Source organism: Anabrus simplex, chromosome 3 (genome assembly GCF_040414725.1).
Source record: "Anabrus simplex isolate iqAnaSimp1 chromosome 3, ASM4041472v1, whole genome shotgun sequence".
Taxonomy (NCBI): domain Eukaryota; kingdom Metazoa; phylum Arthropoda; class Insecta; order Orthoptera; family Tettigoniidae; genus Anabrus; species Anabrus simplex.
In genome coordinates, this window is record NC_090267.1 from 484,190,722 (window position 1) to 484,205,509 (window position 14,788).

The window sequence follows — 14,788 nt, forward strand, 5'->3', positions numbered from 1 at the left end:
TGCAAAAACAGGTGACGCATTGTCATCAGCATACCGTACTGCAGTTTAATTATCCTGGTCACATGAGTTAAACGATGCGAACGAAGGCACGTCACGTTGAAGATACTTTTATCAAGGCCATACATTAATTCAGCGCTAAGGTGTTTATAGATGATACATCACAAAGCATTGCAGCCACATACAAAGCGAAGAGCGCAGGGCCAAGTGCACAGTCTCGCTTCAATCCATATGTGATAGGGAAAGCAACAGAGATGTTTTCTGACGGAGAACCTGATCAGACATACCGTCACGGAGTGCTCGAACCAGGCCAACAAAGCGTTCAGGGCAATCAGAGTGTCTCGACACCGCCCGCATGGCAGGTCTCGGGACAGGATCAAAGGCCTAGTTTTATTATATATTGTAACTTAAACAGAAATGTCATTAGATATTGCCACACTCTTTACCTAAGTATCCGGTAGAAAAATATTTAATTTTTTACTGGGGTAGGCCTAGTTATAAAAATACCACGAGTATGATTTGTTGGTTAGTGTTCAGATAGCTTCTCAGGTAGGCTACCTATCGAGGACAGACCACTTTTCGTAATTTGTATTCAAAATAATTTACCTGGAAATGGCGAATACTTTCTGTCTCAGGTATTCTTCAAGCACATCTTTGACTGGGGTGCAGGAATGGTGGTGATTATTTTAAGAGGAAGTACAACTAGGCACCATCCTCTATTAACATTAATCAGAGAGAAGGGCCACGAATGGTAAGACAATTCAAGACTCCCTAGGTCTCGTAATCTAATACCCTCGGGGTCGGAAAAGAACAAAAGTTGACCAAAAAGGTCGGATAGAATAGATGAAAGTGAGGAGCCGGGCACAATGAAGTGGAAGCAATGCTACGACTGAGCTAAGGGCCCCGCAGTGGTGGTGATTATTGTTTTAAGAGGAAGTGCAACTAGGCAACCAACCTCTATATAACACTAATCAGAGAGAAAACATGGAAGGTAAGCGACACTTCGAAAAATGAAGGTATCGGCCAAAGAAAGACAAGGGCCACGAAGGTCGGATAGAATGGATGAAAGTGAGGAGCCTAGCACAACTAAGTGGAAACAGTTCCACGACTCAGCTAAGGACTCTGTGGTCGCCAACCCACGCTCCCAAATTAAGATCCTCTGGGGCCCCTTTTAGTCACCTCAGTACAGACGGGGATTACCGTGGTGTTATTCTACCGCCCCCACCCGCATGGGTTTGGGAAGCAGGAAGCCCCTACGGATCTCAATAATTAATCTGGATGAGTACAATTATTCGAACCAATTCAGACAAAATTTGGGTTAATAGAGGACTCTTAAAGACGTGCTTTGGATGATCTAACAATAATATTCCTTTCTGCAGGCCTTCGACAGGGCTACTCTACCGGCTAATTTTCTTTCTGCTTATTGTTGGATAACCTGCGGAATAACAGCTGCGCGGACATTGTAGTACTGTACGTAACAACTGCATAATCTGATAGTTCAGAACAGGAGAAAATATATTTTCACCACCACCACTCAGCTTGTATTCGACGGGAGAGTATTTTGAGCTTTGTTGAAGAGAGAAGTACAAGTGACGTTCCTCAAATAATGTTTTCACGTTTTGATCCACTTTCGATCCTTTCAAATAATCTTGTAACATTTTTCTTTTTGTAGTAGCATACTGAAATGGCTTATGGCTTTTAGTGCCGGGAGTGTCCGAGGACAAGTTCGGCTCGCCAGATGCAGGTCTTTTGATTTGACTCTCGTAGGCGACCTGCGCGTCGTGAAGAAGATGAAATGATGATGAAGACGACACATACACCCAGCCCCCGTGCCAGCGAAATTAACCAATTAAGGTTAACATTCCCGACCCTGTCGGGAATCGAACCCGGGACCCCTGTGGCCAAAGGCCAGCACGCTAACCATTTAGCCATGGAAGTAGCATACGGAACCTAAACTATGTGTTCATACTGAAATAGTCTGTAAATAAGACGGAGAAAGTTTCGGCGGTACACACGTTCGGACGACTAGCAGATTGTTCGAAGAAATGAAAAGAAAACCGAGTTCCGGCACTTGGTGGGTAGAATGTGCGGAATGCGGCTGGCGCGTTGGTGTAAACCATTTTGTAACCTTATTGTAAACACATTGGGGCCGGGAAGAGAGCCGACCCGGCCACAGCAGACAGGGAGAGGCTGTACACGGAATTCAAGCACACGTGTGCTTCGTATTACGTCAAGGCCAGAGAAGCGTTCCATGCTGCCCGCCTGTGATACGTGATAGTTGCTATTCATTTAGATTTTGGGCAATTTTCCGAGTAATGCACGAGACATTCATGCACATTCAAGTTATCTAAGAATCAAAGAATTATTCAAGCCACCTAATCGATACCTTTATTTTCCTTTGGCAATTTTATAAAATCATTAATAGTACATGTGTCGACTGCTTCGCAGTCATTATTAGCTAGATTCACATATGCTTAGGTGTAAATAAGGTAAAAGTATGCACACTGTATGATATATCTTATCATGGGAAATTTAACTTTTTTGTCTATTGGGGGAGGATGCTTAGAAAGTGATTACTGAGTTGTCCGTAACTAAAATATTGTTTATTTATTTCTTCCAATAAGAAGATAAAAACGTCTTTTAAGTCTCCTTTCTAGCTTCTGTTCGGGAGCGTATTTGAAAAAAACGATTAATAACTGTTTACCAACTAATTATGTAATTAAAGTAAGTTATAATTGAAACTTATTCTTAACTAAAATACTAATAGAAACATACGCCAGCTTCCACTTGAGGAGTTAATTTTTTTTTAAGTCTCGAAAGCACGTGGAAAAAAGCTGGTTAGGCCTAACTTCTTATTTTATTGCCAAAGGTGAATAATTTGTAATACAATCAAGTTATTGTAATTTTATTAGTGCACACGGCTAATTACTTCCAGATATCTGTAATCCTTCACTGTTCAGTTGTTATATAATATGTACCAAGAACTATTAAGCTTGCAATGACGCACATAGTGTAAGATGTGAAAGAAGTTCTTGTGATACACGGGACTCAGAAAAATTAATTTTAGTTGCTTAGACTCCTTTGATCTACTTTCCCTGTGAATTCTAAAAGCCATAGACTTTTTATGACATGATTATGTACATTAAATTTACTTCGTATTGAAGTAAATTTCTCTGTTCATTTCCAGACAGAGCTGCTAGGAATACCGTACCTCGTACGCACTACGTAAGGGTACGTGGACTTGACGAATAGTTGTAAATGAGAAGCTCGATTACAGCATCTCTCAGTTGCGAATATAATTTGTACGTGTGATAGTCCTCGTTTTATGAACGTTTTAAATTATGCACAAGAATCCAAGATTGTCTTGCTCTACTTAAGTCATTGGTAGCCACGCCTACAGCTAATAAAAGTAAAATCTTAAGGCTAAAACCATTTGAGGACGGTCATCAGTGCCATGGCAAGACATAGAGGTGTCCTATTGTAAGGAATTTATGGCTGCCAATAACTTTATCGGAGAAGGTGCATCTAACCTAACCTCCGAATGGACAGCCCTCGTAAAAGTAGGAACTACGCTAATCTTCGTGTAGTTCCTAGTAATGACAGTGAAAAAAACGGATCATCCCCTGGTAAAAAATATACAAAGGAGGATTTGTCCAGTCAGTCCTGTGCTATTAATCAGACCCACCATAAAGTAAAGTATTTACTCAGCAAACTATTGACGAGCATGAAGGTTGCATTCCATTTTTTAAAGAGAAATTTTGCGGACGCTGTGTGAGCCACCATTTCATTGACCATGGCCTTCTGTTGGGGACCCGGAAAAGGCATTATTGCTTATTCTGTGGTTATTGTTCAACAGCACATGCATTCACGCATTCACATGTATAAAAACTCACCTCTCTGGTTGAAGGCATAGTTGCTTACTCTGTGGCCATTGTTCACATGTATAAAACCTCATAGCACAGAAGTTGTATGTTGCATTTAACTTTTCAGTGTTCCATTATATTATTGTTTTTACTGAGCGAGTTGGCCGTGCGGTTAGGGTCGCGCAGCTGTGGGCTTGCATTCGGGAGATAGTGGGTTCGAATTCCATCATCGGCAGCCCTGAAGAGGGTTTTCCGAGGTTTCCCATTGTCACACCAGGCAAATGCGGGGGCTGTATCTTAAGGCCACGGCTGCTTACTTTCCACTCCTAGGCCTATCGTCGCCATATGACTTGTTTCTGTCGGTGCTACGTAAATCAAATTTAAACAGAAAATCTTCAATTTTAAGTGTTTATAGACTATTTTGTATGCTGTATATTGATTGGTGTGCTGCATCTTCTGGCAGTTTGAAGGTGAACCGGCAGTTCATTTTGCTAATAAATGTCTTCCTATTGTGTGCGGTGCGCGCTTTGATGGTGTTGTTGGGTGACAAAATTCCTTTTTGTATTTTTGTACTAGTCAGGGCATGTCTTCACCGAAACGAGAATGAAACGTATAATAAACACTTAACTGGGGGAGCTACAGTTCTCATACATTCTAGATATGTATTCCAATTGTGACGGCGACAGTCCACAGCAATGATCTCTTCTGAGTTTTCTCACTTTCACGGCAGATAATAAAATTATTCTCTGTTTAGGAACCTAGACATTTTTCTTAAAATTCATCCCAAATGGGAAGCTTGCAGTAGATTCGTTTTAGAGAGTTAACTACGCGGTTCGGATCACTTACTTGTTAGGTGTGAGGTTGCATTCGGGAGATCACGACTGTTATCTTCCCATTTCTACCGCTCTCCCATTCTTGGGTCGCCAAAAACCTGCAGTGTATTACTGCAATGTTAAACCACTAGAAAAAAAGACATTTAAATTCAAATTCCATAGAACATCTGAGAACATCCAGATCTACGGTAGGCTAAACGAATAAATTAAGCCAGTTTACTGACTTACTGCCATATTTGTTATTTCTCCCACGCACTGTATAAATTACATTAGGACAGTTATAAAGAAGGAATGTTAAAGACGTATTAAACAATTACAAAAACTGATGAAGGTTCCTGATGTTCAACATTTTGCTGGAAGACCGCAGGATTTGTTGGTTCACACTCTCCAGATGTTTCCCCCTTGTTCGAGAGCTACGGGTGGTTTCGAAACATACAGTAATTCTGTACAGTATTTTGCGCATGTTGCTTTGAACCTGTCAGCGTTCAATGCTGCCGGTTTCGTCGAGATTCTAATCGACAACTCCACAACTCTCCCTTGTTAGTAAGATGTCATACCACTCCTAGCATGGAGCCATGCGACAGTACGGCCTGACATGTAGGTATACAGGTGTCTAAAATGTACTCGTGAGAAAGATCGTGCCGCAGCCGGAACAGTGACTTTCGTAATCGACGCTGACCGAAGTTGACTTCCCATCTGGTCCTAAGCATGTTCAGTGGATGACGATTATGGAGACTCGACCGGCTACGGAACCGTATCGACATCACAGAGGCAATCAAGAGATACCCTTGCTATATGGGGGGCGGACATTATCCTTTTGGAATAGAATATAATCTCGGAGAAGACAAGGAATCTTAGACGATGACATCCTACATAATCAGTCAATCAATCAATCAATCAATCAATCAATCAATCAATCAATCAATCAATCATTCATTCAACATTGATCTGCATTTAGGGCAGTCGGCCAGGTGACAGGTTTCCTATCTGTTGTTTTCCTAGCCTTTTATGAAATGCTTGCAAAGAGTTTGGAAATTTACTGAACATCTACCTTGGTCAATGATTCCAATCCCTAACTCCCCTACCTATAAACGAACATTTGCCCTAATTTGTTCTCTTGAATTCCAACTTTATCTTCATATTGGGATCCTTTCTACTTTTAAAAACACAACTCAATTTTATTGGTTTACTGATGTCATTCCACGCCATCTCTCCACTGACAGCTCGGAACATACCACTTAGTCGAGCAACTCGTCTCCTTTCTCCCAAGTCTTACCATGGCACCACCCAGGACATTCCAGCGCAAATCCTTGATTTGTGCACTGTTCAAGACGTCTCTACACTCGGATTTCGTCTGTTCATACAGCAAAAATTTGGATCATCCGCTAAAAACCACACGTTTTAATTTCTGTATCATCTATTGGGATGTTAATGGGATACACGAAAGGGGAGTCAGAAAGACATATCTTGTTCTGCAACACGCCGTGATATCGTATTGTTCACCACAGAATTATTCAGAGAGATGTGACTTGTCTTTTGAATTGGTTACAGCTTTTCGATCATATTATTTTGAACGAAAATTTGTATGGTGTTTTCTATATTTAGGCTCGTATCTCAACTTAAACTAACCTATAATTTTCCTTTGTCAAGTAATTATTTGGGTTCCTTGACTGAATGGTCAGCATCCTGGTGGGGTTCAGAGGGCCCCGTGATCAATTTCCGGCCAGGTCAGTTTAATTCACCTGGCTCGGGGACAGAGTGTTTGTGTTCGTCTCAATAAACAACTTTTCACTACACACATCACACTACCAACCACTACTGCAACACGCAGTAATGATTATGTTCCCATAGGGTTGGCGTCGGGAGGGGCATCCGGCGTTAAACTAAGCCAAATCCAACACGAAGTAACAGACGCCAAGTAATAGGAGAAAGACCAGGAAGAACAAAAATATGAATATTCTTAAAACATTTCTGCCGCTTTTTCCACACCTTGGTGGAGTCGCTGGTCACACGTGAACTTGGCCCAGTTTTACGACTGAATGCCGTCCTCGAATGTATTCAACTATTATTTATTTATGTGCTAGATGGTAGTGTGGTGTGCAAACCTACCAAGACAAAATCAAATACCCTGCCCCGAAGCCCGAGGACATGGCGAAAATTCCCGGCGTGTTCGGGAATCGAACCCACAATTCTCTGAACCCCAGGCCGCTATGCTGTCTATTCACGGTGACTACTACTACTACTACTACTACTACTACTACTACTACTACTACTACTACTACTACTACTACGATGCCGTTCCTCAGGCAAGGTGATGTTACTATGAAGGAGATGCTCGGAATAGGTGAGGGGGTTAGCGGCCATGGCCTATATTAGGAACTGTTTCGGCATTCGCCCTGGTGCAGGGGAATGGAAAACCACGGAAAACCATTCTCAGGACAGCCGACGGTGGGGACCAGCCCCAGCACCTCTGCCTCTCTCGAATACAGAGGCGTAATGCCATGGTAGAGCCGTGGCTACCCCTCGGTTTGTAGGTCGGTGTGCAGAGCTGTCGGACCACGGCCACTTGTAGGTCGAAGCCCAAGAAGTCAGACTTTATTTATTCCAAATGCTATGACTTATTTACAGAGAGGGTGGTTGCATGCCTTTTGCGTTTCGCAGAAGCTAGTGAACCTGGCTAGGGTTGATCGCCTTAAAACTTTCTCCCATTATCAGTTACAATAAATATTGAAAATGAAAACCCACGGCCTGTTTCCAGGCATTCGACTGAGTTAGGAATGGAATGAATGAAGCTCCCACCCCCTGTGGGTGGGTGACGCAGACGAAAAATACACCCACGGTATCCCCTGCCTGTCATAAGAGGCAATTGAAAGAGCGACCAATGGATGATTGTATTTGAACCATGAAAGTACTTATGATTAGTACCACCACGCGGGGAACACCATGAGTCGCTTTTACTTGCGCGTAGTAGGCCTACCACTATGTTAGGTAGCAAATAGGTTTATGATTAGTAGCAGCAGATTGCGTGGCCGGCTTTTACAGTACCATGATTGGTAGCATTATATGAGCGACACCATGGTTCCGGCCTTCCTATGATTAGGACCCACTATATGAGGAACACCACGGATAGTGCGAGTCCCAGTGGTTAGTACACTTACGTGATGAACACCGCTCGATAGCTGCAGTCGCTTAAGTGCGGCCAGTATCCAGTGTTCGGGAGATAGTGGTTTCGAATCCCACTGTCGGCACCCCTGAAGATGGTTTTCCGTGTTTTCCCCATTTTCACACAAGGCAAATGCTGGGGCTGTACCTTAATTAAGGCCACGGCTGCTTCCTTCCCAGTCCTAGCCCTTTCCTGTCCTATCGTCGCCATAAGACCTATCTGTGTCGGTGCGACGTAAAGCCAATAGCAAAAAAGAAAAATAATAAATGGCGCCGCAATGTGCGAAACACCATAGATCTGTATTACATGTGCGAATTTTATTACCTGTGAGTAGTACCATAATGTGTGGAATACCGCAAGTCTACACTACTTTTGATTAGTACCGCAACATGACAAAGACCATGGTTCTACTTTCCTAGCGATAAGTACCATTATGAGGGACCGATGTCTTGGAGTTTGGACCACTTTCGACTTCAAGCATCGTCGATTCAATATTCTGCTATAGAAGCAGTCCCTTGGTCAGTAATACTATTGTTTTATGCCAGCTTCTGTGAATGTGAGGCACTGTGGGTCGGTTCCACTGATTGTTTTAAATTCATATCCATCCATTCATTCTTCGTCCTCACGTTTTGAATTCTGGTCAGTGGAGGATTTTGTACTTTTAATTTGTCTTTTCATTTCGTCTCATTTCGTACCATTATGGGCCGATGACCTAATATTTAGGCCCCTTTAAACAACAAGCATCATCATCATCATAAATGAAGCTCCCATGTAGCGGCGAGGATAGGAATTGTGTCGGCTGCCGAAGCCAGTCGCACTACTCTTGGACAATAATTAATGACTGACAGGTGAAATGGATTATTGGAGAGTGTTGCTGGAATGAAATATGACAGCGAAAACAGGAGTACCCGGAGAAAAACCTGTCCCGCCGCCGCTTTGTCCAGCACAAATCTCGCATGAAGTAACCGGGATTTGAACCACGGAACCCAGCGATGAGAGGCCGGTGCGCTGCCGGCTGAGCCACGGAGACTATACAACAAATATTAATTCTGCTCTATATATTCCATTCATGCCGATGCTGTGTTATTTGGGACAGACCTCACAACTCTTGTAAAAGTTTAATAGGATTAATGGTCTTGCAAGGACTTGTTTCTTGTAAGATCAAGGAGGCATATTTTCGATCTTGTTTCTGTGGCTTGTACTTACTGAAGTTCTGTTTTATACCCCTTCAGATTGGTCTGCTTTGGTCGATGACCGCATTTATGAAGGCAGTTTCTGTAATGATCTGCCCATGTTTCAGGTTCACCAAGCCGCAGACGTTTGCAGACTGCATCGGCAATGAGCTTCCTTTGGGCTGGGAAGAGGCCTATGATCCTCAGATAGGACTATACTACATCAACCATGTTAATCGTAAGTAATTCAATATTATTTTTACGTACCTTAGTTCTTGCTGTAACGCCAGGATATTCCATTTGTTAGAGTTATGATCACGAAATGGACAAATGAGAAACGTAATAGAAAAGAGGCACTTGCCACTAAACCGTCATTCGACAAGAAAGGTGAGTTTGTGTGTGAAAATGCAAATTCACAGCCTGTTTTCAGCCATTTGACCGGGTCAGGAATGGAATGAATGAAGCCCCCATCTAGCGCCCAGGAAAACCTGCCTCTGTGGATCAGTGGTAGAGTGCGACCTCCGGATTCCAAGATAGCGGGTTCTCACCTGGCAGAGGTAGTCGGATTTTTGAAGGGCGGAGAAAAGTCCATTCGACACACTATGAGCCATATTCAATCGTTCTCCCTGTACTGACCTGGACATTGAGCGAGTTTGTTAAGCAAAAACTCAGAACAACCCAAAGAGCTATGGAACGGTTTATGCTAGGCTTCGCGAAGAAAGACAGGAAGAGAGCAGATTACATCAGGTCAGTCACAAAGGTCAGTGACATTTTAGAAAGGGTGTTTGCCCTAAAATGGCAGTGGGCAGGCCATGTTGCTCGGAGAACTGATGGTAGGTGGACAAAGCTTGTGATTGAGTGGAGTCCGAAAGATCATCTGAGACCTAAGGGAAGACCACCGGACAGATGGGATAAAGACATCCGGAAGATTACTGGGATCAATTGGCAGAACATCGCTCAAGACCGTCCCAGATGAAGAAACCTCATGAAAATCTATCTTGCTTCGGACTTAAAGAGGCCACATCGTAAAAACGATTCGACACACTATGTCGTACGATGTCGGCATGTAAAAGATCTCCGGTGACACATTAGGTGTTTACCCGATAAAATTCATTAAATCTCAGCAATAGACGCCCAAGAGAGTTTCGGTTCACTCGGTCTGCCATCTGGTACGCCTAGATTGAAACGTAACGTCAAAATTGACGAGCAGACAGCCAGATGGCGTCAAATCGAAATGTCTGCACACGGTAGCTGAGGCCATACGATAATTATAATTATTATTTAGCGTCCAGGATAGAAATTGTGCCGGCTGCCGAAGCCTGTCGCACTCTTCTGGGGCAATGATTAATGACTGACAGATTAAATGAAATAATAGTGGAGAGTGTTGCTGGAATGAAAGATGACAGGGAAAACCACAGTACCCTCCGCAGTATCCTCCGCTTTGTCCAGCACAAATCTTACATGAAGTGACCGGGATTTGAACCACGGAACGCAGCGGTGAGAGGCCGGCGCGCTGCCACCTGGGCCACGGAGGCTCTGAATTTGTGTGTGTCTTTTGTGGAAAAAATGAGGTGGTCGTGATTTTACGAGGAAGAACAAAAGCACTTATATTTGAGAATAATATAGGATAAATCTCAAGTCCGGTTTGTGGACTGAATGATCAGTGTATCCCTCTGTGGTGGCGGCATAGAATAACATCTACGGTATCCCCTGCCTGTCGTAAGAGGCGACTAAAAGGTGGACCAGCTCTCAGCTTTGTAGCCTGGCGTTGTTTCCACTTGTGCCAGGCTCCTCGCTTTCATCTTTCCTATCCGACCTTTCTTCGTCAAATATTGTTCATTTCCTACCCCGACGGTATTAGGTTTTTGATCCCTAGGGAGTCTTTCATATTAACTCCCTTCCTGGCCCTTTCTTTTACCGATGCCTTCCTTTTTATCGAAGTGTTGGACCTCTTCCATTTACCGTCTAATAATAATAATAATAATAATAATAATAATAATAATAATAATAATAATAATTAGGGGCAAAGAAATCTCATGTTCATAAAGTATGTGGTGGAGTTGCCTCCTGGTGAACTAAGGAATACACAAATCAGAACAACATTGGACAGTCTTGCTTACCACTTAATGTAATTTTTGATTTTTTAACATTTATGCTATCCACTTGAACGGAAACAAATGCAAGTGTATTATTATACTGACGAATGTTCCGGTTTTACTATCATTCTTTTCTTAACTGATAATGACAGCATATTATAATGACATAAAACAGGCGGCGTTCCAGTGGCCAAAATGTGAAGTGGACAGCAATGATGGCGCGTATTTTCCAACAGCACCAGTATTTACAAATCGCACACTTCGTACAATTTTTTAAACTCGTTTTTTAAAGAAATTATCGATATTTATGAAATGAGACTGCAATTCGTCACTGCTAATGTCTATTCTCTTTGTTTGAATGCTCATTTGTCACGGTCGGTTACTTGTGAGAGCCGCAAAAGGGATCTATACTACTGAAATAATATGATAATGGCGTGTGACCTCAAAAGAGGCCTGATGAAGGTCTTTCGAGATGACACCGTATAGGCGACCTGCGCGTCTGTGAGGATTGGGCCCTACCTGTAATTAATTCTGATGCTGAAGACGTCACACACACCCAGCCCCCTAGCCTTTGGAATTAACAAATGAAGGTTGGGAATCGAACTCGGGGCCCTCTGGACTAAAGGCCAGCACGCTAACCACTTAGCCATGGAGTCTGACATTTTCCTTCTGAATAGTGTTAATGGTTGCCAAATTATGCTTCCTCGTAAAAACAACAGTCACGACTACCAGCGCTAGACACTCGTCAAATTGGCCTTGTTTTACAACCGGATGCCTTCGTGACGCCAAACCTATGCGGTGGGATGTATTCACCGTCACGTGTTTCTGTGGTTGTTTGTAGGGTGATATGCTAATATGTACGTGAAGGTGTGAAACACCTAGCTCCCAGGCTAGAGGAATTAACCAAAGTTAAAATCCCCGACCCGGCTGGGAATCAAATCCAGTACTCTCTGAACCGAAGGCCTCGGCGCTGACCATTCATCCAAGGAGCCAGACTTTCTATTAATTATTTCAAATTTAAATTGTTTCCTAAACGACGCTAAATAGGGGTTTTACTGTATTCAGAAGTGCCAGCACTGTATGCTATTGCTTCTCAATTCTCTGTGGAGAGAATGAAATTAATGAAACAACTTGTTCTCCAGATACATTCCAATTGACTACTTCGTATTTTTTAAAGTTTTTTTGGCGCACACTTATGCTTCGTTTGATTGAGAATATTCCTAAATCGAGAGAATGGCCTTTCAGCCTCACAGAATGTGATCGGACAAAACTCCCTGCCGACCAAGGAGATATTGTATACAGAAGCAAAAAATAAAGTAACAATAAAATAACATTTAAAAAGTCACATTTTAGGTGCTTATATAGCTATTTATCGCAAAATAGGCTCGAACGGTCAAAATAAGCATTTGCCGAGCAAGTGGCTTCTCGGTTTGGGTCACGCAATTGTCAGCTTGCATTCGGGAGATAGTAGGTTCGAACTTCACTGTCGGCAGCCTTGGAGATGGTTTTCTGTGGTTTTCTATTTTCACGCCAGGTGCTGGGGCTTTATCTGAATTAAAGCTACGGCCGCTTCCTTCCCACCGAGCGAGTTGGCTGTGCGGTTAGGGTAGCGAAACTGTGAGCGTGTATTCGGAAGATAGTGGGTTCGAACTCCACTGTCGGCAGCCCTAAAGATGGGTTTCAATGATTTTCCATTTTCACACCAGGCAAATGACTGGGGCTATACCTCAAGTAAGGACACGGCTACTTTCTTCACACACCTAGCCCTTTCCTATACCGTCTTTACCATAAGACCTGTCTCGATGTGACGTAAAGAAAAACAGCATTGGTTTATTGGCACTGACAAACGTCTTTTAGTCGTCGTAATTAGACCTAGAATGGATTTTTAACTTTGCTTTGCATATTAAGGAGTGACATGAAAAAGTAGGCATTTTACAAAATATCTTCAGCTTAAATGTAGTCCTATGTGATCGTTTATCGGTATAGAACTGCCTAGATGCACGAAAATTCCGGTATTTCCCATGTACGTTTGGAGGATTCTATTTGTGTAGGATTCTTTTTCTCCTCATTCTCTCTAGTGGATGCCCATCAGATAAACTCGTCGAACGAACTCATTTTTGCGGTCGTCCAAATTTTTCGCGTATAAATAGCAAGCAGAGAGAGAGTTCTAAAATTCCTCACTCCATTAAGACGAATCTTGGTAGCGTAGTGACGTGATCTAATTTTTTTAAATTAACATTTTCATTGTTTTAGTGTTTACATGTTTGCTGATGAGCATTCCGAACACTATACACAGCCGTGCGCACTCTTGAGATTCTTAATCGTGAGAGAAACAGGAAATCTATGTTGAATGGCTTAAACCAGTCCTTGTCGTCCTTTACCGACAATCTTGATTGTGCGCTTGTTACACTCACGTGGGGCTTAAAGCTGGTATGATATCCGGAAGTTGCTTCATGCAGTCGTTGCTCCAAATGTTTCCATTAACACTGACTCACGAAAATGCCGAGAATCAGCTAGTTTTACGCAGGAAATGAACAATGTTATTGATTTTGCGTCCCACTAACAACTTTTACGGTTTTCGGAGACTCCGAGGTGCCGGAATTTCGTCCCGCTGGAGTTTTTTAGCGTGCCAGTCGATCTTGCAACACGAGGCTGACGTATTTCAGCACCTTGAAATACCACCGGACTGAGCCAGGATCGAACCTGCCAAGTTGGACTACTCAGCCCGGCGGAAATGAACAAATAAAACATGTCTGTATTTCTTCCTGATTGTATATATCCTAATCATAATCACGGGACTTCCAGTTTTACATGGAAACCGAACTACAGAGGCACGATTTTTAAAAAATCCTCCATTGCGTCGGGAGGGATTCGAACTGCACCGGTCTTAGTAAGAAGGCAGTGACGACGTAATTCGGCTGTCACGGCTTTACAGGAAATACACACCGGGCGAGTTGGCCGTGCGGTTAGAAGCGCGCAGCTGTGGGCTTGCATTCGGGAGATAGTGGGTTCGAACTACACTGTCGGCAGCTCTGAAGATGGTTTTCCGTGGTTTCCCATTTTCATGCCAGGCAAATGCTGTACCTTAAGGCCACGGCCGCTTCCTTCCCACTCCTAGGCCTTTCCTATCCCATCGTCGTCATCAGCTGTACCTGTATCGGTGCGAGGTTAAGCCAGTTGTAATAACAATAATAATAATATAATAATAATAAAACAGGTTATACACGATGCAGATGACCTAACGAGCGGAGTTGCAGTGCTACGGCTTTGGAGCCATAGCTCTGTATTCGGGAGACGCGTGGGTTCGAACTCCACTGTCGGCTGTCCTGAAAATGGTTTTCTGGGGTTTCGCATTTTCACTTCAAGACAGTTCCTATTCATAGGTCACAGCCGATTCCTTCCATCGTCCTTACCCAATTTCAATCACCTTCATTCATGTCATCTTCATTAGCGCTTCAACTGAGGAGGTTGGCGTCAGGAAGGGCATCCGGCCGTAAAACATGTCATATGCATTCATCTCAACTCATCCCCGACTCCGTAGCCTATCAAGAAACGGGACTAAGGGGTAGATATCCATACACGATGCAGATATCGTCGATGTTACAGTTACAATTGTGTTTAAATTTCCGAAAAGAGAAGGTTGGTGAATTCAACTTCTAGTGGT

General features: G+C 43.0%; 1 protein-coding gene across 1 annotated transcript in view; it reads left to right on the forward strand.

Moving 5' to 3' along the window:
- kibra (WW and C2 domain containing protein kibra) overlaps positions 1 to 14,788 on the forward strand; it is a 153,765-nt gene that overhangs the window by 48,460 nt on the left and 90,517 nt on the right. The window contains exon 2 of the mRNA XM_067143611.2: positions 9,157 to 9,266. Coding sequence (XP_066999712.2) covers positions 9,157 to 9,266 — 110 coding nt within the window. The remainder of the gene's footprint in view (positions 1 to 9,156; positions 9,267 to 14,788) is intronic.